This window comes from Dromiciops gliroides, chromosome 1 (genome assembly GCF_019393635.1).
Source record: "Dromiciops gliroides isolate mDroGli1 chromosome 1, mDroGli1.pri, whole genome shotgun sequence".
NCBI classification, from domain to species: domain Eukaryota; kingdom Metazoa; phylum Chordata; class Mammalia; order Microbiotheria; family Microbiotheriidae; genus Dromiciops; species Dromiciops gliroides.
Window position 1 is genome coordinate 674,617,817 of NC_057861.1, and position 26,118 is coordinate 674,643,934.

The following is a 26,118-nucleotide window of genomic DNA, read 5'->3' on the forward strand; positions in this document are numbered from 1 at the left end:
GGAAAGACTCCCAGTACTTGGTTAGATTCTCTATAGAGGATTTATTTATTTATTTGGCTGGGCAATGGGGGTTAAGTGACTTGCCAAAGGTCACACAGCTGGTAAGTGTCAAGTGTCTGAGGCTGAATTTGAACTCCTGAATTTGTTACTCCTGAATCCAGGGCCAGTGCTTTATCCACTGTGCCACCTAGCCACCCCCTATAGAGGATTTATGTGGACCAGAATCCCAGAGGAGGAGAAAGCAATGATTGATTGGGGATTCTCCCATTGGAGGGAATAACCACATTGAAAAGATCACACATCCACTTAAATTTAAGTTCATTAGAGGAAGAAAACAAAGTGCTCCATGGGCCAGAAGGAAAGTTCATTACCATAAGGACATTTGATTTAGACTTTAAGCATGGGTAGAAATTCAACTAAGAAGGGAAGCGAGAGCTTCACATATCTGAAGGGCTATTAGGTTTGGCCATACCGGATAATGATAACTAAAAGAAGTTGTTAAGAGGCAAATGTTTACTTCATATAAGGAAGAACTTTTTAATAATTAGAGCTGTTCCAACGTGGAGTGGCTGCCTCAGCAGGTCTTAAAATCACAGAATTTTAGAGTTGGAAGAGAGACCTCAACAACTATTTAGTCCAGCCTTTATTTGAAAAACAATACTTGCTACAACATACTCAACAGTTAGTCATCTAGCCTTTGCTTGGAGTCTTTCAGTGAGGGAGAACCCAACTCTTTTTCCTTTGCCCTTTTAGAGTTTGATAGCACTTCTGTCATTCTCCTTGATTTTTCAGAGATCACTGATACTGGTTTAGCATTTACATCTTACTGTTGTTGTTTTTTCCCAGTACCTTGGGACATTGTTCTTCTGGGCATAGTGACTTGAACTAATCCAACTATAGATGCTCTCTTAATATCTTCCTGATTATCTTGAGCTTTAACTCTCTATTAGCCATTTTTGTTTTGCCATTTTCAATGCAAAGAATATTCTCTGTGGTAGAGTGAAGAAGTTGGTTAGCTCTGCCTTCTTTATGTTGTCCATTATTATCTTGCCCTCAACCCTGAACAGGAGTTCTCTTCCTTCTTTAGTACTCTCTTTTTTCCTCATTGTAATAAGATGCCCCCTTTTTATTGTCTGTAAGCTTTGCTGATTAGACTCAACTCATGATGAACTTTAGGGCTCCTGGCTGTTTTTACAGGACCATGCTACATCTTTGTATTTGTTCTCTGTTACAAATTCCTCCAAACCTTCTGCTCATGTCTTTAACCAACATAAGGTGATTGGAGAGTTGTTTGTGCATCCACATTGGTCTCTGTAGGAATTGTTTCTCTTTGTGTCTTCAGATTTTCCCATCCTGCATGGGCAGGCTTTCTCTATAAGATTTTTTTGTTTGTTTGTTTGCTTGTTTTGTGGGACAATGAAGGCTAAGTGACTTGTCCAGGGTCACACAGCTATAAGTGTCAAGGATCTGAGGCTGCATTTGAACTCACGTCCTCCTGAATCCGGGGTGGTGCTTTATCCACTGTGCCACCTAGCTGCCCCCTCTATAAGATTTTAATTCACAAATTTTATCCATCCTTTTTTCTGAACCCTTTGAAATGTTCTCTTCCACAATCTAGGATGTATGTCAGACTGATTCAGTTATTTATAGGAACATCAATTTAGAGTGGCAAGGGATTTAAAAGGCTATCTAGTCCAACCCCTCATTTTATAGATGAGAAAGGTTAGATGACTTCCCCAAGGTTACCCAGGCAGGAAATAGCAGAGAAAGGATTTGAATTCAGGCCCCCATAACTCTACATTCAGCATTCCAAGTTCACTGAACCTCTCATTGCTCCATACTTAAAGATCTAGATATAGAACCTTAGGGTTCATCCAGTCCAGTCCTTCCTCTTACAGATGAGGGCCTCACTCCACTCCACTCCACTGTATGGTGGAGTGTGGGGGTGTTGCATGACCAGCCTTAGAGATGAGGAAACTTACATTCTACTTAGGAGATAGAATTCATGAAGAAATAGAAAAGATACACAAAGGAAACACAAAGCAATTTGGGGGTGTTGGTAGAGAGCATTAACAACTGAGGGGATTGGAAAGGACTAAGGGAGGAGGCGGCCCTTGAAGGGAGATGCATTTTCCAAAAGGGAGAGACAAGAAGGGTAGAGAACTCAGAGCAAAGATACAGAGGCGGGAGATGGACTATTATTTGTGGGCTTGGTTAGCCCAGAGAGTGTGTGAGGGGTCCAATGAGTGGGGTGGGGTGCAAGTGGGGGGGAAATAAGCATTTATACAGCACCCACTCTGCAGCAGGCACTGCGATAAGCATTTCACAAGTATTATCTCATTTGACCCTCACAAAAGCCTCGCAAAGTAGGTGCTGTTATCATTCCCATTTTATAGTCGAGGAAACAAAGGCACAGCAACTTGACCAGGGTCTTACAGCCAGTAAATGTCTGAGGTCAGATTTGAACTCAGGTCTTACTGACTCCAAGCCCAGTACTCTATCTACCTATACCCAGCTTCCTCAGGGGAGTAGCGTGAAATAATTATGGAAAGACAGATAGGAGCCAGATTTTGAAGGTTTTAAATGTCAAACAGAGAAGTTTGAGTTTAGCCCAGAGGCAATAGGAAACCCCCAAAGCCTCTTGAAAAGAACAGTAAGATGGCGAGACCTGTGCTTTGTGTACATAAGTTGGAGCTGTGTGTGGGATGGACTGGAGAGGGAAGAAACTTGGAAACAATACAAATAAGGTGCTGGACAGTCTGGGCAAGAGGTGATGAGGACCTGAAGGAGCATGGCAGTAGCTATGCACCTCGTAAGTGTAGAGATGGAGGGGGGAGATGATGTTGAGAATCCACAAAAGTTGGCAGCTGATTGGGTTTGTGTGTTGAGGGAGCGGCAAGAGTCAATAACTACTTCATTGTGAGCATGTGTGACTGGGGAGGCAGTAGGGAAGGTGGATCCTGCCCAGCTGTGTCATAGGGCAGCTTTCTTGGAGCAGCTGAATCCCCAGTGTTTCACCTTCCATGACCTTGAACTGCAGACCCTGGGACTGCTGCATCTCGGTGCTGTGTATTTTCCTTGCTCATGACTTTATTTTGCAACTCTCTAATGCACTTACCCTGTAATACTGTGTATTATAGCTGTGTTGATGTCATCCCATTTCTAATCTAATGTGCTCCTGGAAAGCAGATCTCCTGTGCCTTATTTAAACTGTAGCTCCCCCAGTAACCAGTATAATGCTGTGCACACAGAAAGCACTTAAGAAATGTTTGTTGTGTCCACAGTGGGGGGAGGAAGTCTCATGTCTTCATTGTTGTTTTTTAAATGCAGGAGGGTGTTGGAGATACACCTGACTCTTATGCTTATGATGGTAACAGAGTTCGTAAATGGAATGTGACCACAACTAATTATGGCAAAGTGAGTATCCTGCTGGAGGCTGGGGGAAGTAAGTACTGTGGTCTGGCTATGGGTCTATAAGTCCTCTCTGGCGAAAGAAGTATTGCACCGTGGCTTCTGGGTCCCAGACAAATGGCTTTAGTTCCTATCCTCCACCCTGCCCCCCAGCTGGAGCCAAGTGCTTCTTCTGACTAATTTTTATGAGCCAACCACTCACTCATCCTCCTTTGCCCTTCCTTCTCCTCCTTGCCCCCTTCCTCACGATTCCTCATCTCTCCTGTCCTAAAGCCTGTGATTTCAACATATTCCATAGTGGAGGAGTTGGGGCAGCTGGTACACTGCTGCTTGTGGACTCCAGACAGTAAAGGGTTGATTATAGGGAAAGAATTAGGTCTTATTTACAGATGCTGGGAGTTCCCCTAGTTCCTTGACTCTGTATCAGGTTTTCTTTGGACCCAATGATTGTTTATTGATAAAGCTTATCCTGAATAGAGGCCTAGAAAGTATAAGAACTCTTCCCTGTTATGGAACCCAGCTCTACTATAAGATTGGGGAAAAGAGTGTTTTCCTTCACTATATTGCCCTGTTATTTCAGGTGGGATATATCTTTGTGAACCTCTGAAATGTGTCTTTCTAACTAATGACTTTTTTCTTCTCTGGACAGTCATGGGCAGCTGGAGACATTGTGAGTTGTCTGATTGACCTGGATGAGGGAACCATTGCCTTTTGTCTGTAAGTCTTTCAGCATCTTAAACTTTTGGCTCATAAACCTGAACCCGAGATTCCTGCCTGCCTTCCTGGCTGGCTAGAGATGGGAGAGATACAGGGCTTCCCTGCCATTGACAGACTGTTGTTCTATGCTTCTAGCCAGCCAGAGGTTCTTTCTGACTCTGAGGGTTATTATTATTATTATCATTATTATTATTATTATTATTATTATGTGAGGCAATTGGGGTTAAGTGACTTGCCCAGGGTCACACAGCTAGTAAGTGTCAAGTGTCTGAGGCTGGATTTGAACTCAGGTCCTCCTGAATCTAGGGCCAGTGCACCATCTAGCTGCCCCGATTTTTATTATTTTAATAGTTTTAATGGTTTTTATGATCATGTGCTTGGGCCTTCCTGTAAAGACAGGACAAGGTCCCTAGGCCCTAGAGTCTATAGGCTCCCATTTTCTTTTGGGGCAGTAGGAAGACTGGGTTTTGCTTGATGATCACAGCCTGGTCAAGGTCTGTGGAGTTATTACTGAACTATAATGGGGTAGATAGGAGTCTCTCTTAACCAATTCTTGGGTATTCCAAGGAAGTGAGAGGCATTGTTGAGCCATAAATTTGGGCTCTCTTACTGATCACTCCTTGGCCTGAGGTTAAGAATGGCTAGCATTGGTTCCACGTACTCTTACCCTTACTTTTAGGAAAAGCCTGAGGAAACTTTGAGAGAGCAGAGCAGGGTGGGCCCTAGACCCTAAAGGAAAGAGGATAATTTGCCCAGTTTGAGTGTGTGGAAGTTTGACCTCTGCCCTTTATGACACAGTTCTCTGGGGTAAATGCTGCCCTGGCTAATGAGTACCCTGAACATCATGTACCCTTGGTGTGCTGAAAGATCTTTGTCCACTAATATTCCCCAAGTCTATGACATATGTTCTTTTGTGTTGTTCATTCATCCATGCATGTATCTGTTGATTCATTTATTCATTATCAGACAAGCTTTTCTGGGGCACTTAACATAGGCCAGCACTCAGCATCTGTGCCAGCTGCTGATAATAATAGCTCATGAGTCTATGGCCTCTTAAGGTTAGGTACTATAAGTTTGTAAAATGAGGAAACTGAGTCTCAGAAAGTTTAAGTGTCAGAGCCAGAGCTAGAGCCTAGATCATATGACTCTTAAATCAAGTGTTCTTTCCTCCATACTTTCCACACCATACTCCCTTTCAGTAGCTCATAAGCTTCAAAGAAGTGTTTGCTCAACATGAGAATGATTACATCATGTTCTATTGCTAGCCAAATAGCTATCCAAGTAACATCCGTTCCCCCATGGGTGATTTAGTCTGAGCTTCTCAGGTGTAATCCTAGGCTTTTCAGTGAGTCTGGTACTGGTGTGAATATCTCCCTTTGCCCAGCCTTCCACCTTTTTCTTTCTGCTCTCTTCTAAATGGGTACAGTCTGCCCAGTCGGGCTGTCCATTTCAGTCTCTTGCTCTTCCCTGCCATGGTTTCTGTTCTCCAAGATCATTGTGGCTAGGAACTGTGTCTTATTTAAACTTTGTGTCACCCCTGATAACTAATCTGGTGCTCCAAATACAGTAGGTACTTAATAAATGCTTGTTTTTATTGTTCTGCCCCAGGAATGGTGTCTCTCTGGGAACTGCTTTTGACAACATCACCAGGGGCTCTGGAATGGCCTATTTTCCAGCTATCAGCCTCTCTTTCAAAGAGTCTGTTGCGTTCAACTTTGGCAGCCGGCCACTGCGATATCCTTTAACATAAAACAAAAAACCCCACAGCAACAAACTGGGGGCCCTCAAAGCCACACCCTGGAGGAGCTTGTTGCAAAAGGTTTGAAGCTCTTAGATTAACTGCTGAACATCAGGCCCAAGATTCCTGAGCCCCAGTTCATTTTCTGGCTTGGCTAGCAGGAGGGCTTGGGGCCCTCATCTCTCAACCTTGTGTATAGAGTGGTGTTTCCCACTTAACTCCCTGCTACATATCCGATGGAGGGTTATCGACCTCTACAGGATGCCCCTACGACTGGCCTGGTCAAGGCTCACAAGCTTCTTGGTTACCTGAAGAATGTCCTGCAGTTGGGGTTGGACCCAGTGGTGAGCCTTTGGACTGGGGGATGGGATGGTTTCTCTCTCAGGTGTGTAGCTTGAGAAAACCAGATTTATCTCCCAATAAGGAATTAGACCAAGAAGGGGTAAAAGGATGAGGGCTAATGGTCCACTCTCTTGCCTCTCACCTTATGAGCTGCCCTTCTTGCAGGAAGGGAAGGTGGTGGAGAGGGAAAGTTCGACATGGCAGCTTCGGGGAGAACCCACAGTGCTGATCACCATGGCACACATCTTCAACTACTTTGCGCCACTCATGGTGAGTGCCACAGTCTCAGTCCTTTCCCTCCTTTGCTGGTGGTCCCTTCCTCCTGAGCTTGGCTTTGCTGGCCCTGTGATGCAGAATCAGTGTGAGATTGACTAGGGATCTGAGGGGGTGGGGAGAGGTTCAAGGCTCCCCGATTTCTTCTCAATAAGTATCGAAAGTTCCTTCTACCTCATTTTCTTCCTATACAATATAAGCTATTTTAGGGGCAGGAATGTTTTCCTTTGTCTTGGCCTCCTCGTGCCTCGGCCTAGCATTGTGCCTTGCACATAGTAGGTGTTGTTTCAGAAACATTGACTTGAATTGTTAGACAAGTTATCTTCCTTCCTTTTCTCAGGAGGAATGGTGTGCTGAGTGCTGCAGTGTTTTGTTGGATTATAGGGTCATTGATGGTAGGATCATAACTCTAGAGCTGGAAGGGACTTTAGAAGCTGTGCCCTTTCATTTTACAGCTGAGGAACCTGCAGCCCAGGGTCTCACAGCTAATAGGCATCAGAGCAGGATTCACACCCCTTTCCTCTGACTCGAGTCAGTGCTCTCTTCACTTTGCTAGGCTTTTTTTTTTTTTCCCTGTTCTGTTCTCCCTGCATTTACTGGGGCTCAGAGTAGTTTGTGTCATCACTTTGTAGGCCGGTGGTAATGAGGCTGTGATCAGGTCTGTACTTGGTACTCTGCACAGCTCCTAGAAAGATTTTCCTAAAGCACAGGCACAACTATGTCACTCCCTTGCTCAATAACCTCTAATGATTCCTTATTGCCTCAGGATAAGATGTAAACTCCTCTGGCTTTGCCAGCCCATCATAACCTTGCCCCAGCCTTTTTTCCCAGATTTGTCGTACATTGCTCTCCTTACCACATAAAGTCCAGCCAAACCAATCTTCATGCTGTTCCTCATTTACAACACTATATCCCATCTCCCTACCTTTGCACAAACTGTCCCTTATACTGGGAATGTGTGCTTTCCTCATTTCTGCCTCTGAGAATCCCTAGTTTCCTTCAGAGTTCAGCTCATCAACCTCCATCTACATGAAGCCTCTACTCTACATTATCTCCCCTGACAATGCCAGGCACATAGTAAGTGTTTGATAAATGCTCCCTTATTGACTGATTTTTTTTCAGCAAAACTTATCAATGTATATCAACTGTATGTGTAGTATTCCACAACCATATTCCCCAACCTCTGCAAAGAAGGAGAGGAAGTGCATTAGCTTAGGTCATCTTCAGAAAAAAGCTTGGTCATTATAATTACACAGCATTGAGTTTCATTTTTTTCTCTTCTTTCCATTGACATTATTGTAATCATTGTATATATTGTTTTTCTGATTCTGCTTCTTTCACCATCTGTCAGTTCATATTTACAAATATTTATTAAATCATTTTGCCTCAGGAATGCAAAAATGGTGATCCTTGCCCTCATAGTCTAACTCACTTTCTCTGCCAGTCTTATTCTGATACCTACCTCATCATGGCATGGAAGTGACTCCAGATTCTCAAAGGTTATGCCAAACTATAAGGGCTTCATATATATGGAACAGGAGATGTACTGCCTGTTGTCTGAGGATCAGCCTAGCAAAATTTGTAGACTTATCAACACCAGGTGATGGATTTGGGGAGTGGGGGAGGAGGATACAGCAACTTGTAAAACCATCTGTTGAAGTGTGGAGGGTTGTGCTTTGTGGCATTGTGTGGGGTAGTATTCACATCAGTGAAATCATAAATCTTTTGAAATGTGAATGGGATGGTGGAAACAGAAGCAGATAGTAGAATGGATTAGAAATCAAAATCCAGCAATATGTTGTTTACAAAAGAGACAAACTTGAAACAGAGACACATAGCATTAAAATAAGGGGCTGGAGCAGAATCTGTTCTGCTTCAGCTAAAGTAAAAAAGGTAGGAATAGTAATCACAATCTTAGACAAAGCAAAAGCAAAAATAGACCTAATTAAAAGACATAATTAGGGAAACTAGAATTTGTTAAAAGGTACCATAGGCAATGAATTAGCATAAAAATTTTTTTATAGCAAATTTCCCTGATGATGGCCTTGTTTCTCAAATTTCTCAGGGAACTGAGTCATTTATAAAAACAAGAGTCATCCCCCAATTAATAAATGGTTAAGGTATATGAACAGGCAGTTTTCTGTTCCTCAGGGGTACAAAAATCAAAAGCTCTCTATAGAAATCAAAGCTTTCTAGCCATGAAAAATATGCTCTAATCACTACTGATTAGAGAAACACAAATTTAAACCACTCTGAGGTTCCATCTCACACTTGTCATATTGGCTAATATGACAGAAAAAAATGAAAAATGTTGGAGGGAATGTGGAAACATTGGGACACTAATGCACTATTAGTGGAGTTGTGAACTGATTTAACCATTCTGGAGAGCAATTTGGTACTATGCCCAAAGGACTGTAAAACTGTGCATACCCTTTACCCAGCAATACCACCACTAGGTCTGTATCCCAAAGAGATTTTAAAAAAAGGGAAAGAACTTTTATGTTTAATAATATATAGTAGCTCTTTTTGTGATGACAAAGAATTGGAAATTGAGCAAATGCCTCTCAATTGGGGAGTGACTGAACAAGTTGTGTTATATGATTGTGATAGGGCACTATTGCACTATAAGAAATGACAAGGGGAATGGTTTCAGAAAAACCTTAAAAGACCTTTTTAACTGATGCAAAGTGAAGTATTGTAATAGCAATGTTGTAATGATGGTCAACTGTGAAAGACTTAGCTTCTCTTATCAAGATAATGATCTAAGACAATGCTATCTCCAGAGAGAGATGAGTTCTTAAGACAACTGATGAGTTCTTAAGTGAAAATTGAAGTATAATTTGCTCACTTTATTTTTCTTGGGTTTTTTTTTTTTTTTTGGTGATGTGGCTAGTATGGAAATTTTTGCATGATTTCACATGTATAGTTGATACCAGATTGTTTGTCTTCTCAGTAGGTGGTGGAGGGGCCAGAAGGAGAGAGATTTTAGAACTGAAAGTTGTTTTTTTTTTAAAGAATATCTAAATAAATAAATATTTTTGGAAGAGAGAGAAAATGGCCATGGAAAGGCTAAATTATATTTGTAGGCAAAAAAAATCTTTTGAAATACCTTATATATTTTTTGTTTTTTTCCAAGTAGATTTTATTTGCATTTTGTTTTATTTTGTTTTGGTGGGGCAATTGGGGTTAAGTGACTTACCCAGGGTCACATAGCTAGTAAGTGTCAAGTGTCTGAGGTGGATTTGAACTCAGGTCCTCCTGAATCCAGGGCCAGTTCTTTATCCACTGCGCCACCTAGCTGCCTCCTCCAAGACCATTTCTTATATTTCTTTGTATCCCCTTGCTTGCCTGGCACAGGGTTGAGCACATAGGAGGCACTTCAGTAAATTATAACTCCGACGCAAATAAGAGCCCATTACTCAAGAATACAAGAAGCCAGTCTCCTGAGGCACAAGTGCTGCTGGGATCTAGGTGTTCAGTTTGTATTAACCTCTCCTCCTCCTCCTCCTCTGTCATGTGTAGTGCAAAGTATACCTAGTGGAAGATGTTCTCATGAAATTTCTCCTGGACATCCTGGAGAGAGATGGGTCGGTCGAGTCTTACCCCCTCATCCAGCAGCTCCTGGATCTTATGTGGCTTCTCATGGAGGTGAGTTAGTGGATTCTAGAATGGTAGAGCTGGAAAGGGATCAGCAGACTCTGACTGGTGCCTCAAGTTCCTCTGTGCCTCCCTGTGCTTCACCTGGGTTTTCCCTCCCCTCAGGATTATGAAGTACAGGAGTGCCTCAAGCAGCTGATGATGTCTCTGCTCCGTGCCTACAGGTTCTCCCCCATCATCCCAGACCTGAGCTTACAGGTGAGTGGGCGCAGAAGCAGGCCCTGAGGCCTGAGGAGAAGGAGTTTCTGCTGTTTCCTTGGGGTGAACCAGGCTAGTGCCAGGTAGTTGGGGGTACAGAGGAGGATGACACTGAGTGTTAATGTCTATAGCCTGGGCCGTCATTGCCTCCAGATTGGAGTCCTGCATTTCTTTCCTTGCTATCTTCTATTCGCTTTTTCTTTGCCCTGCTAACCAGACCTCTTTCAATTTCATGATGATAATGATGATCATCATCATATTATGTGCTAAGGAATTTACAATTATTATCATTGATCTTCACAATGATCCTGGCAGGTAGGAGCTATTATTACCCTGATTTTACAGATGAGGAAACAAGTGTTTGAGGGCAAATTTGAACTTAGGTCTTCCCGACTCCAGGACTGGTTCTGTAGCTAGTGCACCACCTAGCTTCCTCTAATTTTTATCTAATTCTTTCTTCATTTCTAGATGCACTACCTTCGTCTTACCATTGCTATCTTGAAGCATGAGAAGTCCAGGAAGTTTCTGCTTAACAATGTCCTGTATCCTTGGTTTTTTACTCACTCTCACTCTATTCCCCAAGTGTGAACAGTGGGAACTTCCTGGGTTAGAGCCACTGAGCCACAAGCTGACTTCATACCAGCAGGGAGCGGCCTCCTTCTCTAGGTACAGGGTTGGAGCCTTGTGTTCGACTGGAAAGGCGGAAGCACAAGATTAAGAGTTGTTTTCCAAGTGTCTGGCACTATCCTTAAAGCAGGAAAGAATGAGGAGTCACAGAATAACAGAATGTTCAGACCCGAAGAGACTTTAGGACATAAATCATTGAATGTCAGAGCTGAAAAGGACCCAGATGTCATCTGGTCCCACTTCCCATTTTGCTATGGAGGATTTTTTTTTTTGGTCTGGGATGGTGGGGGGGGCACTTCAGATACCAACCAGTTTTCATTTTGGAATTTGGAGATTTATACTTTATTTCCTTTTTGAGTTTTTTAAATTGTGCATTTAGGTTACATGCTATCCCATTTAGTGTTTAGGGATGTGTGTGAGAGAGGTTTTTTTGCCAAATAAGCAAAGTTAAAAATGATATGCTGCTGAACCACTTTGTTCTATGAAATGTCTCACAGTCATTTCTAAAGGAAAGAAATACAGAGGAATGCAGAATAGCAAACTGTTCTAAGGGTTATATAAGATAAACATTTCTCTAAAGGTGCCAGTGGTGGGGAGGCAGCCACAGTCAGGTGACTTCCCAAATCTGTCCCCTCTATCCCTTTTCTTTTTTTTTTTTTTTTTTGGTGAGGCAATTGGGGTTAAGTGACTTGCCCAGGGTCACACAGCTAGTAAGTGTTAAGTGTCTGAGGCCAGATTTGAACTCAGGTCCTCCTGACTCCAGGGCTGGTGCTCCATCCACTGTGCCACCTAGCTGCCCCAGTCTTAACAGTTCTTAATCGTGTGGATTGTTTTACGGGAACTCATGGTGGAAAGATAGAGGAGGAAAGTAGGTTATTTACCCTTTTTTTCTCTGTTTTGCTTCTGAGTATTTGCATTTTCTTGTGTTTAGTTTGGTCAGGAGGAAGAAATGCCTGGAAAATTGAGGCCCTTTCTCCTGCTTTCCCCATCTGCTGTGGCTCTGACCACAGAGACTCAGCTAGAATTTTCTGATGTCAGTATGCATGTGTAAACATTTGTGAAGCCCTCCCCGTGTGCAGAGGACTGTGATGGGCGCTGAGGGAAGTGAGAAGTTTAGAGGAAACATGGCTCTTGCCCTCATGGAGTTCATAGCCACATATAGGAATAAGATACAGATACAACATGCAATGCTTCACGTTTACTTCATTAGAAAAGTGCAGAATAAAGTGTTAGCGAAATTCAGGCCTGCTCCCCATTCAAAGCTCTGGGTCTCAGCCAGGCCAGTGAGGCTCTCGAGGACGGGCCTCCCCTTTCTGCTTAGCCTCTTCTCTGGCCTCCACCACCCTGCAGCAAAGCACTTAAAAGCACAAGCCCCAAAGAAAAACTCAAGGAAGCAGAACAACCTCAGGGTGGCATTTTCTTTGGATTGGTTTGCACTTAAGTGGTGGATTTGCTGCAGTAGGAGAGAACATTAGCATCATTGGAGTACTAGCTTTGGATTGTACTCCTCTGAATGTCTCTGTTCTTCTCTGTCCTCCCAAGCTCTGCTCAGTAAGGAGATAGCTGTCATGGCTGGTTTCATTGGTACCTTGGGAAGAGTTTAAGGCTAAAAGAGGAGATGGGGCTTTGGTAGATGGAAGAGCAGGAGAAGGTAGCAGGGCATAAAGGGGAAAAATCAGAAGAAGGTTGAAGTCAGATCTGTTCACATCCTTAAGTGCTTTAGAAAAGCATTCTTTGAATGTGGTTTATTATTATTTGGAAAAGTCTCTGACATGTAGAGTATGAACAGTGAAATTAATGTTTCTAGACAGTCTGAACAATGAGTGAGAGCACCCCGACTTCCTTTTCTTCTCCTCTGACACTGTTGCTACAGAATGGGGTAGTAGAGGCCTGAGGGCCATTCTGTATTTTTCTTTGTTTCCTGGGTTGTTGGTTCCCATGCTGGTGGCTAGCCTGCTGGTTATGACCAGACACAATCTGTCCTGGTTGTCATTTTCTTCCAGTTTGTGGGCATTGCTCCTAGGAACCCCAGAGGCTCTGATGCCACACGAAGGTCTCAGAAGATGACCTTCAGGCCGAGTTTCTTCATTTATAGAATGGGCTGATTAATACACGCCCTATCAGTTTCCTAGAATTACCACAAAGATGATCAGGGAGATATAATGACTGGGAAAACTTGGTCAGATGTGAGGGAAGGTATTTGTGGGAGTGAGGAGAGTTAGGGGCCCTGTTTGGGAAATAGGAACCAGGACGCTTGTGTAACCAAATTGGAAGTTTATCTTTGGTACCCTCCTGGGCAACAGGGCCTTGATTTCAGCCAGATATCCTGACTGCAAAGTTTCTGATTACCTTACCAAAGTACTGCCTGTTCAGACTTAAAGTGGGACCCTTCTCAAGTATTTGAATATTATTAGGAACTCTTGAAACCTGGATAACCTCTTAAAACCCAAAGGAATAAAGTTGTAATAGGGGGAGTGACACAGCAACAGAGAAAGTTTGTTTTTAATTTTGGGTAGTCCCTTGTGTCTCTAAGCTCACATGATGTTCTGCCTACTCAGATCAGTTGTGGGTGGGCTGGAAGTGAAGGGAGGAGCCAGTGCTGCTGAGGCTGTACTCTGGGAGTTGCTGTATACCACACACTAAGGTTGTATCAGACTCTGGCCTAATTCCTTAGCCATCCTCCCTACAGCTTTGATGTACTCCGCTCAGTGGTCTTCTTCTACATCAAGAGTCCATTGCGAGTGGAGGAGGCTGGCCTTCAGGAACTCATCCCTACTACGTGGTGGCCCAATCGCTTCAATAAAGAGGTAGCTGCTTTCCCACTCCTGTCTGTCCTACCTGGACAGAAAGGCTTTCTGTTTCTCTAGGTTTCTGATAAGGAAAGCCAAATGGGGAATCTTCTGAGAGGATGTCACATAAATAGAGAGCATCCTGAACACCCCCCCCCCCGCCCCCTCTGAGCCAGCTAGAGAATCTAGGGGCTAAACCTCTTCTGTCTCCTTCTACCCTGCCAGTGGAAAAGCTTAAAAAGTGAAGATTCCCCCCTCCACTGCACACATACACCCCCAGGGCACCGTACAGGGAGGGGTGCAGGGAGGAGTCCACTGCTTTAGGGGATAGGGAAGGAAGCTCTGTCCTGCCCCAACCCTCTGTCAGGGGGACCCTAAAGGTGTGGCAATCCCTTCAGTAACTGGGGAAAGGGCAGGGGTAGCCAATGTGAAGGGCCCCTTTTAGTTCCTTGGCTCCTGTCCTAACCAAGAGAGAGAAGGCAATAGTGCTGCTCTGTTCTCTGTTCAGCCAGTGTTCTAACACTGTCAGTTTCTGTTGCTGTATGTACAACATTAAACAGTATTTTTGACTAAGTCCAGGCTGCCTTTTTAGAAGAACTTTTGCTGAACATGACCACAATGCCCTTTACTCTCTATGCAGAAGAAGGGTGGCTCAGGCTGAGGTATTTATAGCCATATAGGTGCCCTAGGGGGATATCATGTCATGATGTTTCATGGGGAGTCTTGCTGAGGCTGAGTGGAGCTCTTTGGCCAATTGAATATGGGGCTTGAGAGCTTTGACCTGAGTGAGGTGTCCACATGTGCGGTTCTGTGGATGCTGTGTCCCACATGGGTACCAGCAGCATGCTGCCCTCCTGGATTGGAGATTCCTGGCAAGTGGGATGGACCTACATTGGTTACATTTTGGGAAAGAAGAAAGGCCACCCTTACAGTGGGGCATGAGATTCTCTGGGTTCCTTGCCTTCGGCTAGAGGAATCTTGTTCTGAGGCCCTCTCTCAGGTCTTAGTTGTATTTATGGGGGCCCTCTTATTCCTTACTGCAGGGCAAGGAGACTAAGGAGGTGAAGGAAGAGAGTGCCGAGGAGCGGCTGAGACGGCGGGCATATGAGAGAGGTTGCCAGAGACTCAAGAAACGAATAGAAGGTTTAACTACTGTAATCTCATCTTTCTGTCCTTGTGGCAGATGCCAGAAGGGCTCCAGGGGCCACCACCTGTGTTGGAGAGGGACTTTTTACTTCTTCCCTTGTCTTCTTTTCCTCCATCTGCATAGGGCTGTCCCCATCCAAGCATCCCTCTCATCTGAGTAGCTGGGAGTTGGGGGCTGTTTCCCGAACCGTGCCCAGAAGAGCTAGCTTGATTCATGGTTGGGGATGACCATGCCCCTCAGGAGGACCAGCGGCTCCTGTTTCATTGTAGGGGGGTGGTGGCCTTTGCTGCCAGGGTTCTTTGTCCTACCTGGGGCTGGCTCAGGCCATCGAGACTGATGGTCTGATTCCCCCTTTCAGTGGTAGAAGATCTCCAGGTTCAGATCCTGAAGCTGCTATTGAATAATCAAGACCACAATGGGGTAAGTAGGCTTGCATGAGGGAGAAGAGTAGCACTGGGAAGGTCACTGGGACCTAGAAAGTAAGATATTGGGGACCTTAGCACCCAGGATGGCGAGAACAAACCCTAAGAGAGGGAAGAGGACAGGCTTATACATCTCGATAGAGGGAGAACCTGGAAGTTACTCTGGGAGCGGCCTAGCTGAGCCTTGCATGGGGTGTGCAGTTGGGCCCACTTGGTCAGAGGCATCACCTCATATGCTTCTGTGGTTGGTTAGTAAACAGGCTGAAGCTAGAGACCATCGATTCCCCTTCCCTGGCTGCTTCTTGCTGCCAGTCCAGCTTTGCTTCTCTCCCAGGGTGAAGCTTCCAGGTACATTTTCCTCAACAAGTTTCGAAAGTTCCTGCAAGAGAATGCCAGCAGCCGAGGGGTGAGTGGTTTGTTCAGAAGCAGGGGAGTGCCTGCCCAGGGATCTTGGTGAGCGAGGGTAGTGGGATTGGGGGAAGGGGGTGGGGGAGCCCTCCCACTCTTAGGCCTAACCCTGGAGACCAGCCAAAGGGCATTTTGGGCAGCCCTGACAAGGCTATTGCTTGGCCCCCGAAGAGACATGCCTGGTTTCCTGGAGACACTGGAAGGCCAGAGGGTGGGAGATTGCAGAGTTTGACTGTGCTGTTAAATGCAACTATCAAAGACATCATAACAAATCACATTTCTTGTGCACTGGGATTTCCAAAGTACTTTGCTCACAACCCTGTGGGGCGGGCAGTGCAAGTGTTGTCCCCTTCATAAACGAGGAGGGTCTGACTGAGGGTCAGGGAGTCTGCCCAGGGTCATGAGCAATGTGCTGAGTTCCACAACTGGTAAGTGGTAAAGTTGGGATTCGAATACAAGTCCTCTCCTGCCTCTGGGACCAGTTCTGTTTCCACCACACCATGCCGTAGACTTGAGAGCTAGCTAGATGTCCTCCCCTCCTCTCCCCACTAGTCCCTCTGCCCTTCTCCTCTTCTTTCTTCTTCCTTCCTCTGCCATGTTCATAGTGGTTCTCTGTGAAATCACTGCCCTCCTTAGGAGTCTGTCTTCAAAAGAGAAAGCGGTTCATGGATTGCCCTAGACCTAGAGCAGGAATTTTGAAAATTTGGCACTTAACACTAAGTAAAGTGAACATTTCCCTACATAAAGTGGAAAAGTGAAAGAGAATTGTACATAACTGTGAATCTCTGTGATGTAGAGTCTACTTTTCCTTTTAAGTGTATAATAAATTCAACCTGTAACTTTCAAAGCTGTTGTGCTTGTCTGTGTTTCCTTCTGGCCTGGAAGGGACCTCAGCGGCCATCTAGTCCAACCCTCACATTTTATAAACGAGAAGACCAAGACCGCGGGTCTCACAGGCAGTCAGGGGCAGAGGTCATCTGACTTGGGAGCCCGCCTGTTAGCCACTGCCCCATGCTGCCTCATGGCAGAGCCGAGCGCTAAGAGGAAAGGCCTGCAGTGAGCAGCAGGCCTTCCTCTTCCTAGAGCCTCATGCGCCTGGCTGCCAGTTGAGGGCTCGGGCACATGCCCCTGGCAAGAGCTCAGCTGTAGGGGGGTAATGGGATTCTAGGTTTAGAGCTGGAAGACACAGCCTGGCCTGCCCCCTCCTCATCTCACAGGTCCAGAGATGTTAGTGAGTTATCCATGCTCACAGAGATAACAGAGCAGCCTGGTGTAGTGGATAGAGAGCCAGCCTTGGGAGCCAGGATGGCCTGGTTCGAGTCCTGCCTCAGGTACTCACTGACTACATTAGTCATTTAACTCCTCGGTGCTCAGGCAACTTTTAAAGACTGTAAGTGGCAGGGAAAGTGACCAACTGTGTTGATACCTCCCCAGGGAGGTTCCCATACCACAACAATTGGAGTAGTCTAGTCCCTCTCCCTGGCCCCAGTATGAGGCACAGTTGGCATTCAGGCCCATGTTGAGATCCATTCCAAAGCCCGCTCTTGCCAACATTCCATGCTGCTGGGCACCCCTGGTTTTTTGCATAGTTTTGGTAGTTTGTCATGCAAATTAGGGACTAAGGAGACCCAAACTTGGTCCAGAGGGGTCCAGAGGGATCAAGGTTCGAATCCTGCCATTGAAACTTAACTTAGCTGTGTAATCATGATCAAATGATGGAGCCTCCATAAACTTGTTTCTTCATCTATACAATGGGAATAATAATACCTGTAGGAACCCTCATAGGGTTATTGTGAGGATCAAAGGAAAAAGTGTACATAAAGTGCTTTATAAACATCAAAGTGCTGGATAAAAGTCAGCTAGCTATTATCGTCATTACAAATCGGAGTGAAGTCATGGCCTCTGTCGTAGGACAAGACCCCACAGGTCTGGTCTTTGTGGGGAAGAAGGCGGACCTCTGGTGACCTCATCAGGAGCTTCCACTTGGGTCCCATGGGTGTGGCACCAGTGGGAGAGGGCAGCTTTGAACTGGCTTTTTGTTTGCCATTCAGTTCTGTCCTTCAAAGGCCTCATTTGTCCTTTGGAACCTAGATGGGTTTCACTGAAGTTCTGGGCACAGAGTTAGGGTGTCTGACTTCTGGGGTGAGTTCGGATAAATCATTCTGATCTTAAAGTGATAAACTGTCCTATGCACCTGTACAGTGCAATAGCAGAAACAATTACTAGGTGCCTACCGTGTACATACAATTAATTTCTCAGTGCTAAGAGAGGTACAAAGTATCGATTCTATGTGATCCTAGCCTTCATGGAATTTATAATATAGTAGAGGGATAAGAAAGAAATACAGATAACCATAATGTGCAATGACACATGTTAAATGCTTTAGAAAAGGGTAGACAAAATTCCACATGAGGTCCATGGGGGAAAGGTCACAAGCAGCCAGGGTGAAGACAGACATAACAGAAGGCTCCCTGGAATAGATCTTCAGAGATCAGGGAGGAATTAAATGGGTGGAGAGGAAGAGGGAGGGCAGGCGTTCTTGGCTCAGAGAACATTGTGAACAAAGCAAAGGAGGTGTGAGAACACAGCGTGTGTGCAGGTTCAGAGCAGTCTAGTTTCACCTCGCTTTGAGGGCAATGAGAGAAATGAAGTCTGGAAAGGTAGACGGGGAGGGGAGGCTAAAGAAGGTTAAAGAACTTGAAGATTTGGTCATTCAAGCAGTGGAGCCCCACAAACACACCAGGCCTTCAGGAGGCTGCCTAACTTGCTGAGAGGGAATCCAGGATTAGGAGAGCTTGGTCCAGGAGGCCCATCTGGACAAATCCCAAATGCCTCTCGTGCATTCTCAATGGCCAGGAGGGGCAGATTTAGATGTTTACAGCTACCTTATCTGGGACAGGATAGCTTTACTAAATATGAATTTCTAATTACCATGACCTGTTTCTTTATCTGCACACAATGCTAATAATAATTTGGTTCTTATTCAGTTGTTTCAGTTGTGTCCAACTTTTCATGACCCCATTTGGGGTTTTCTTGTCAAAGACACTGGATTGGGGGGGGGCAGCTAGGTGGCACAGTGGATAAAGCAGCAGCCCTGGATTCAGGAGGACCTGAGTTCAAATCTGGCCTCAGACACTTGACACTAGCTGTGTGACCCTGGGCAAGTCACTTGACCCTCATTGCCCTGCCAAAAAAAAAAAAAAAGATACTGGATTGGTTTGCCATTTCCTTCTTCAGCTCATTTTACAGATGAGGAAACTGAGACAAACAGGGTGAAGTGACTTGCCTGGAGTCACACAGCTAGTGAGTGTCTGAGTGAAGATTTAAACTCAGGAATGTGAGTTTTCCTGACTTCAGGCCCAGAGCTTTATCTGCCGTACCACTCAGCTGCCCTGGGAATAATAATACCTAATGTGTTATTTGTTGGGTTCTTTCCTTCTTTCTTTTTTTTTTAAGAAATCATGTTGGGTTATTTCTAAATTAACATTTTCTCTTTCCCTTATAAATAAATATTAGAGAATACCTTTGTGGTTTAATGTCCATAGAGATCAACAAACATTAATTGTCTACAACATGCCAGGCCCTGTGCTAGGTACTGGGCATCTGAGACAAAAACAAAATGAATCATGCCCTCAGGGACCCTAGATTCCATAAGGGGAAACAATGTGCATACATATAAATAAGAGATGGATTAGAAAGGAAAAGAGGGAAGTGAGTGCTAAGAAAAGGCACCCAGAGATAGTATAGTGGGACAGGTTCTGTGTACTAGGCCTCTGAACTGGGAAACAAGAAGCCCCAGAAACTTTGGGGCCTTCTTGAGATTTCAGGGATCAGGCCATTTTATCAGAGAAAGGCAAGGTCCCCTGGGCAAATTCTAAATAGAGGAGGGAGTGTCTTGGGAAGCTAACTGTGGGTCAGATCCCGGCCTCCTTCATACCTCTTTGAGGCCCATGCCTCTCTCCTTGTGCCAGCCACAGGGCAGGGCTGTCATCATCTCCTGTCTTCCCTTCCTCCTGCCCCCTGGCCCTGCCAAGAGGAAAGGCTCTTGGTACATGGTCATGACCAGCTAATCTAGTACTGCTGTCCACATGTTTGGGCCGTGTCTTGGGAGAAGTGATGCACTGGAGATACTGGGGTTGCTGATAGAAGAGAGCGTGTTAGCTGGAGCTGCTCTTGTGTAGGACCAGGATCAGAACTGGTAGCAAGCTGTTCTCTTCTCTGCTTCTCTTTAGAACCTGACTGTTCTCTGCCCACCGGAGTACATGGTGTGCTTTCTGCATCGGCTCATCACAGCTCTGCGGTACTACTGGGATGGATACAAGGCTTCAAATCCAACAGCATCATTCAGTGAAGGTAAGCTGACAGAGCCTCAGTCTCCTGGTGCAAGTCATGTTGTAGAACCACAGAGGGTTGGTTTTCTGGCAGTGCATTAATCTTCCTGACCCAGGGAATAGTCAGATAATCTAGATTCTGCACCTGGCAACTTGTAAACTGGGTCATTGGGTTTAGTGCCCCATCTCAGACCCAGAGCCTTTCCCTCTTCCCTCCTAACTGCCTGATTCCTCAGATGGAGGCCAGTCACATGGCAGTGTTCAAAGGAAAAGGTCAGTCTGGGGAGCAACAGTAGCATTTATTACCTTAATCTCATAGATTGCCGATAACTCTCCATCTCTGTCAGGCTTTTCTCCCTTTTCCTGGTACATGCTGGGTCCCTTTCCCAGCCCCTCAATTGGCACATGCTCAGAAAGGGCACACTAAAGGGAGGGGTGGGGTGGGGTGCAGGATGGAATGCACAAGAAAAATAGCTCCAGCACCTTCTGAATTCAGTCAGCAAACATTTATTCAGATGAGTATCCAGTTGTGTGCTTTTTTGATTATCTGGGTACTAATTTTTACAGGTCATTGCATTACTGGGTATAATTTCATCTTGCATGCATTTAAATCAGCATAGGCCCACAGTGAGTAGAGAGGGAAAACTAAGACCCTTTTGCTCAGTGGTCAGATATTCTGGTTCACTTTTCTGTGGAGTAGAAACAACTCTGGATTTGGAGAAGAGGACGTGTTGAGTCCCAGAACTGCTATTTACTGTGTATGACCCTGGGCAAGCTATGCCACCTCTGTCCTCAGTTCCCTCCTCTATCAACTGAGAGGGTCCGATCAGAACAGGACTTCTTAACCTTTTTTGTGTCATATACCCCTTGAGCAGACTAATGAAGCTGATGATCCCCTTCTCAGAAGAATGGCTTTAAATGCATAATTTTTTTTTTTTAGTGAGGCAATTGGGGTTAAGTGACTTGCCCAGGGTCACACAGCCAGTAAGTGTTAAGTGTCTGAGGCCGGATTTGAACTCGGGTACTCCTGACTCCAGGGCTGGTGCTCTATCCACTGTGCCACCTAGCTGCCCCTAAATGCATAATTACAAAGGAAACCAATTATTTTAAAATACAGTTCTCTCTCTCTCACCCCGCCCCCCCATCCCTTCCTCTCTCTGTCTACGCGCGCGCGCACACACACACACACACACACATGCTCACAAACCTCTGTTGTAATGGATGGGAGTACCTAGGTAGAGTTCCCTCCAATATGTCAATTCATTTGTTAATTCAGCAAATATTTGTAGACTCATAAAATGTCAGAGCTAGAAGGGACCATGGAGAACTTCCAGGTCACCCCCTTCATTCCACAAAGCAGAAAACTGGCCCAGAAAGATGAAGGCCATAGAGAGAGTGAGCAGCAGAGCAGCTGGGACCAGAACCCTTCTGCTCTCTGCTTAGATGCACCTTTTGACGTGTCAAGCCATAGCCCCTGGATTTATGTAAAACACACAACCAAGGGCTGTTTCTTCACTTTCTCAAGCATCTTTTTCTTTTTCTTTTTCTTGTGTGTGTGTGTGTGTGGGGGGGGCAATTGGGGTTAAGTGACTTGCCCAGGGTCACACAGCCAGTAAGTGTTAAGTGTCTGAGGCCAGATTTGAACTCAGGTACTCCTGACTTCAGGGCTGGTGCTCTCTCCACTGCACCACCTAGCTGCCCCTTCAAGCATCTTTTTCATCATGTTACTTCCATTTCAGGACCCTGTGATCACTTAAATTCCATCACATTGTAAATTGTAGAGTTTTTAGAGTTTTCTTCTTGGTGGTTCTTGCTCTTAATTGCCTTTGTTCCTAAAATCTCACTGCTCCCACGCAAAGTTTGTTGCTGTTGTTGTGGCCATGTAAAGCCTCTAAGGTGATAGCTATAGGAGTTTGAATACTCCCTCCCTCCAGTAGGATCCCCTTGCCTTCCCAGGAGATATAGTGACACCCCTTTTCTTGAGTGAAATAGAGTGACTCTCTCACCACTAACTTAATGACTAACTTCCACTAGGGCAGGGCTTCTTAAACTTTTTCCACTTGCAACCTCTTTTTACCTGAGAAATTTTTATGCAACCCGGGGTATACGGGTATTAAAATAGGTATACGTAACCTTTACTGTTGCTAAATTTTTCACAACCCCCACATTTAGTTACTTGACCCCTATGGAGTCTCGACCCACAGTTTAAGAAGGCTTGCACTAGGGATCTACTCTTCCCTGTCTCTCTAAGGCCTTAGGAAGCAGTTCTCAGCAATTTGTCTGCTGCCTTTCTTCTAAAAGCTGCAAAAAAAAAGCAAATTTCAGGTTAATATAAGAGAATACTTCCTAGCAATTATAGAGCTGTCCAGCAGCAGAGTGAGCTGTTTTGTGAGGTAGTGAATTCCCCATCAGCAGAAGTCTTCTCATAGACGTTTTATACATGCCTATTGGGGATATCATAGAGGAGATCCTTTTTTTTTTTTTTAAATTTGGTGAGGAAATGAGAGTTAAGTGACTTGCCCAGGGTCACACAGCTAGTAAGTATCAAGTCTGAGGCCAGATTTGAACTCAGGTCCTCCTGAATTTAGGGCTAGTACTTTATCCACTGTGCCACCTAGCTGCCCCGAGGAGATCCTTATAAAAGCACAGGTTGAATTAGTTGCCTTTAAGGTCCCTTTTAGGTATGAGCCTCTGTAAAACATGATGGCCACTGGAGATTCTCCGAGGATTTGCTGCTGGCAAAACAACAACAAAGTGGCTTTCAGAGGTGTGCCAGTTCTGCCAGGATCAGATTTGTGCATAATAAGAAAGACCTAAGAGCCCTCCTGAGATGCCTGCTTCCTGCTGACACCTCTTATCTGCTTTTCGGTCTTAATCACAGTTTACTTCTGGTTGGATTCGCTAATACCCCATAACACTCATATCCTTTTGGGGGGTTTATCACTCTTATGTCTGGATTGCTCCCACCATCCACCACCTCACTCCTACACCCATGCTCCAGAATGGAACTGGAGGAAGTCACACAACCTTGATGACTGGATATACTATAAATTAATGTTATATAACTTCAGCCGGGCCCCTTAATGCAGCAAGGCAATCTTTTTATTCTTCCTTAATTAATTCCCTATCTTACTCCCCATAGAAGCTATTCTAAACCTCTTCTCTCCTCAAGCTTTCCTTACCACCACCCCCTCCACCCCTCCTCTTCCTCCCCCTCAGCTGAAGATGTTACCTGATAAATTACCAAGGAAATTGATGTCATTTACTGAGAGCATCTTTTTCCACTCTCTTTCTTTCAAAACGCCTTAATATCTCTCACGTTCTCCTCCTTTCCCTAAGCCTCTGATTATGAGAGGGCTCTTCTCCTTGCTAGGGCCAAGCCCTCTATATATACCCTTAATCACATCCTCTCCTATCTTCTCCATAAGATTTCTCCCTCAACCCTCTCTTTTTCCTTCTCTCCTCTCCCTCACTCTTTCCCTCTCTCCCCTCTCTATTTCTCTTCTCCTTCCTCCCTCCTTTTTTCTTCCCTATCTCTCCCAAGCTGTTGATTCCTTCCCTCCTGCCTTCAGACAAGACCAGGTTTCCCTGATGCTTAAAAAACTGACTGAACTGTACCATTCCTTCAAATTATTGCCCTATATCTCTCTCCCTTTTGTCAGCCAAACTCCTTGAAAAAGTGAAAAAGTTCTCTGCACTCATTGCCTCCATTTCTCTTCTCACTCACTCCTCAGCCCTTTGCAATCTGTCTCCTGACCTCATCACTCACCTGAAACTGCTCTCTCTCAAGTTACAATGCTTTTTAATCACCAAACCTAATGGTCTTTTCTCAGTCTTCATTCTTGACATCTGCCACATTTAACCTTGTTAACCTTGCTCTCTCCCTGACCTCTCTCTCTTCTCTAGGTTTTCACAGAGCCAGTTTCCTGCTTCTACTCCTGTCTCTCTCATCTCACAGTCTCAGTTTCCTTTGCTACCTCTTCAGATATAACATGTCCTCTAACTACAGGTTTTCTCAAAGGCTCTGTCCTGTCCTGTCTTTCTCTGTCCTTTTTTTCTCGTGGTGACTTCCTCAGTTAATTATCTCTACGTGGATGACTCAGGATCATGGAGGCAGCACCACCTCCAGAATCAGAGGGCCTGGATTCAAGTCCTACCCTTGATGTTTTCTACCTTCGTGACTTTAGGCAACTTCTTTACCTTCTCTTGACCTCACTTTCCTCAGCTACAAAGTGAGGGGTTGGTTTGTGACCTCTGAGGTCTCTTTCAGTTGGAGATCTGTGATCTTATGATCTTTTCTATCCAACCTTCATTTTCCTCCCGAGCTCCAGTTCAGTGTCACCTATTGCCTATGAGACACCTTGGCCTGGCCCTCCCCTTCCCACTCCTATCATTCAAACAAAACACAACTAGGTATTTTATTTATGGAAATGAATCACTTGGACAGAGACCAGAAAAGGCATTAATAACACCAGTTTTGAAACAAGGAAAATGGTAAAAATATGAACTTATTTAAGAATGAAGGACTTTGGCAGCAGTATTTACCTTCAGTCAATGATTGTACAAATTAAATGATTTTGGGGTATGTAAAACAAAAGCCTCCAATCAAACTGTTCCTTTTCCCTGTGAGCAGTGTTACTTCAGAGTAATCTACTGCTTGAAGGGAATAGAGTGTAGGACTTGAAACTAAAAAGTGGGATCATATCCTGCCTGACAGTTACTAGCTGGGTAACCCTCTGCAAGTTGTGTAATCTGTGCTTTAGCTTCTTCACTTGTAAAAGAAGGAGATTGAACTAGATAGCCTTGTAGGTAACTTGCAGCTTTAAATCTGTGATCCCCTCAAGCAATCAACAAACATTTATTAAGAGCCTACTGTGGAGGGGCAGCTAGGTGGCGCAGACACTTGACACTTACTAGCTGTGTGACCCTGGGCAAGTCACTTAACCCTCATTGCCCAGAGTGGGGGTGGGGCGGGGAGAGGAGAAGAGCCTACTATGCCTAATACTGGAACAAACGCCAGGGATACAAAAAGAGGCAAAAGACAGTTTCTGCCCTCAAGGAGTGCACAGTCTAATGGAGGGGATGACATGTAAATAAGCTATATACAGGATAGATAGGAAGTAATTAACAGAGGAAAGGCACTTAAATTAAGAGGGGATCAGGAAGGTGTCCTGTAGAAGGTGACATTAGTTGGGCCTTAAAGAAAGTCAGAGCAGAGGAGTGAAAACATTCTAGCCATAGGAGACAGCCAGAGAAAATACCCAGAGCCAAGAGCTGGAATGTCTTGTTTGTGGAACAGCCAGGAAGCCAGTATCACTGGATTGAAGAGGATGTGGTGGGGAGTCTGGTATAAGAAGACTGGAAAGGTAGGAGGGGGCTGGGTTATGAAGGGCTTTGAATGTCAAACAACATTTTGTATTTGCTCCTGGAGACGACAGGAAGCCACTGGAGTTTATTGAGTGTGTGTATGTTGGGGGGGTGGGAAGTGACATGGTTTGGCCAATGCTTTAGGAAAATCACTTTAGTGGCTGAAGATGGATTGAAGTGGGAAGAGACTTGAGGCAGGCAGACCCATCAGCAGCCTATTGCATTAGTCCAAATGAGAAGTGATGAGGGCCTCTACCAGTGTCGTTTCAGTGACAGAGGAAAGAAGGGGGCACATTCAAGAGACGCTGAAGAGATGAAATCTACAGGCCTTGGCAACAGATTGGATATGAGGAGTGAGACATAGTGCAGAGCAGATTGCAAGCCTGAGGGATTGGGAGGGTGGTGTTGCCCTCTGCGGTAATAGGGAAGGTTTAAGGGGAAAGATAGTGAGTTCAGTTTTGGACATGTTGAGTTGAAGATGCCCACTGGACATACAGTTCAGGATGTCTGCGGTATAGTTGGAGGTGCAACACTGGAGGTCAACAGAGAGATTGGGGTAGGCAGGAAAGGTAGATTTGAGAATCATCAGCATAGAGATGGTCATGAAATCTGTGGGATGTGGTAAGATCACCGAGAAGAATGGCTTTAAATGCACCATTTTTCCAGTCAGTCACCCAGGTTGTTAGCATTG

At 44.9% G+C, this 26,118-nt stretch overlaps 1 protein-coding gene across 3 annotated transcripts in view; it reads left to right on the forward strand.

Annotated features, from left to right (window-relative positions):
* RNF123 (ring finger protein 123) overlaps positions 1-26,118 on the forward strand; it is a 106,616-nt gene that overhangs the window by 23,216 nt on the left and 57,282 nt on the right. For all 3 annotated transcript variants that reach the window (XR_006352751.1, XM_043962947.1, XM_043962960.1), the window contains exons 8-20: positions 3,331-3,417; positions 4,061-4,128; positions 5,737-5,862; positions 6,096-6,210; positions 6,374-6,478; positions 10,004-10,129; positions 10,244-10,336; positions 10,805-10,878; positions 13,653-13,770; positions 14,796-14,895; positions 15,258-15,319; positions 15,656-15,727; positions 19,962-20,082. Coding sequence is in view for 2 of the 3 variants with exons in the window: in XM_043962947.1 (XP_043818882.1) it covers positions 3,331-3,417; positions 4,061-4,128; positions 5,737-5,862; positions 6,096-6,210; positions 6,374-6,478; positions 10,004-10,129; positions 10,244-10,336; positions 10,805-10,878; positions 13,653-13,770; positions 14,796-14,895; positions 15,258-15,319; positions 15,656-15,727; positions 19,962-20,082 (1,267 nt within the window). In the remaining variant the exon portion in view is untranslated. The remainder of the gene's footprint in view (positions 1-3,330; positions 3,418-4,060; positions 4,129-5,736; positions 5,863-6,095; positions 6,211-6,373; positions 6,479-10,003; positions 10,130-10,243; positions 10,337-10,804; positions 10,879-13,652; positions 13,771-14,795; positions 14,896-15,257; positions 15,320-15,655; positions 15,728-19,961; positions 20,083-26,118) is intronic.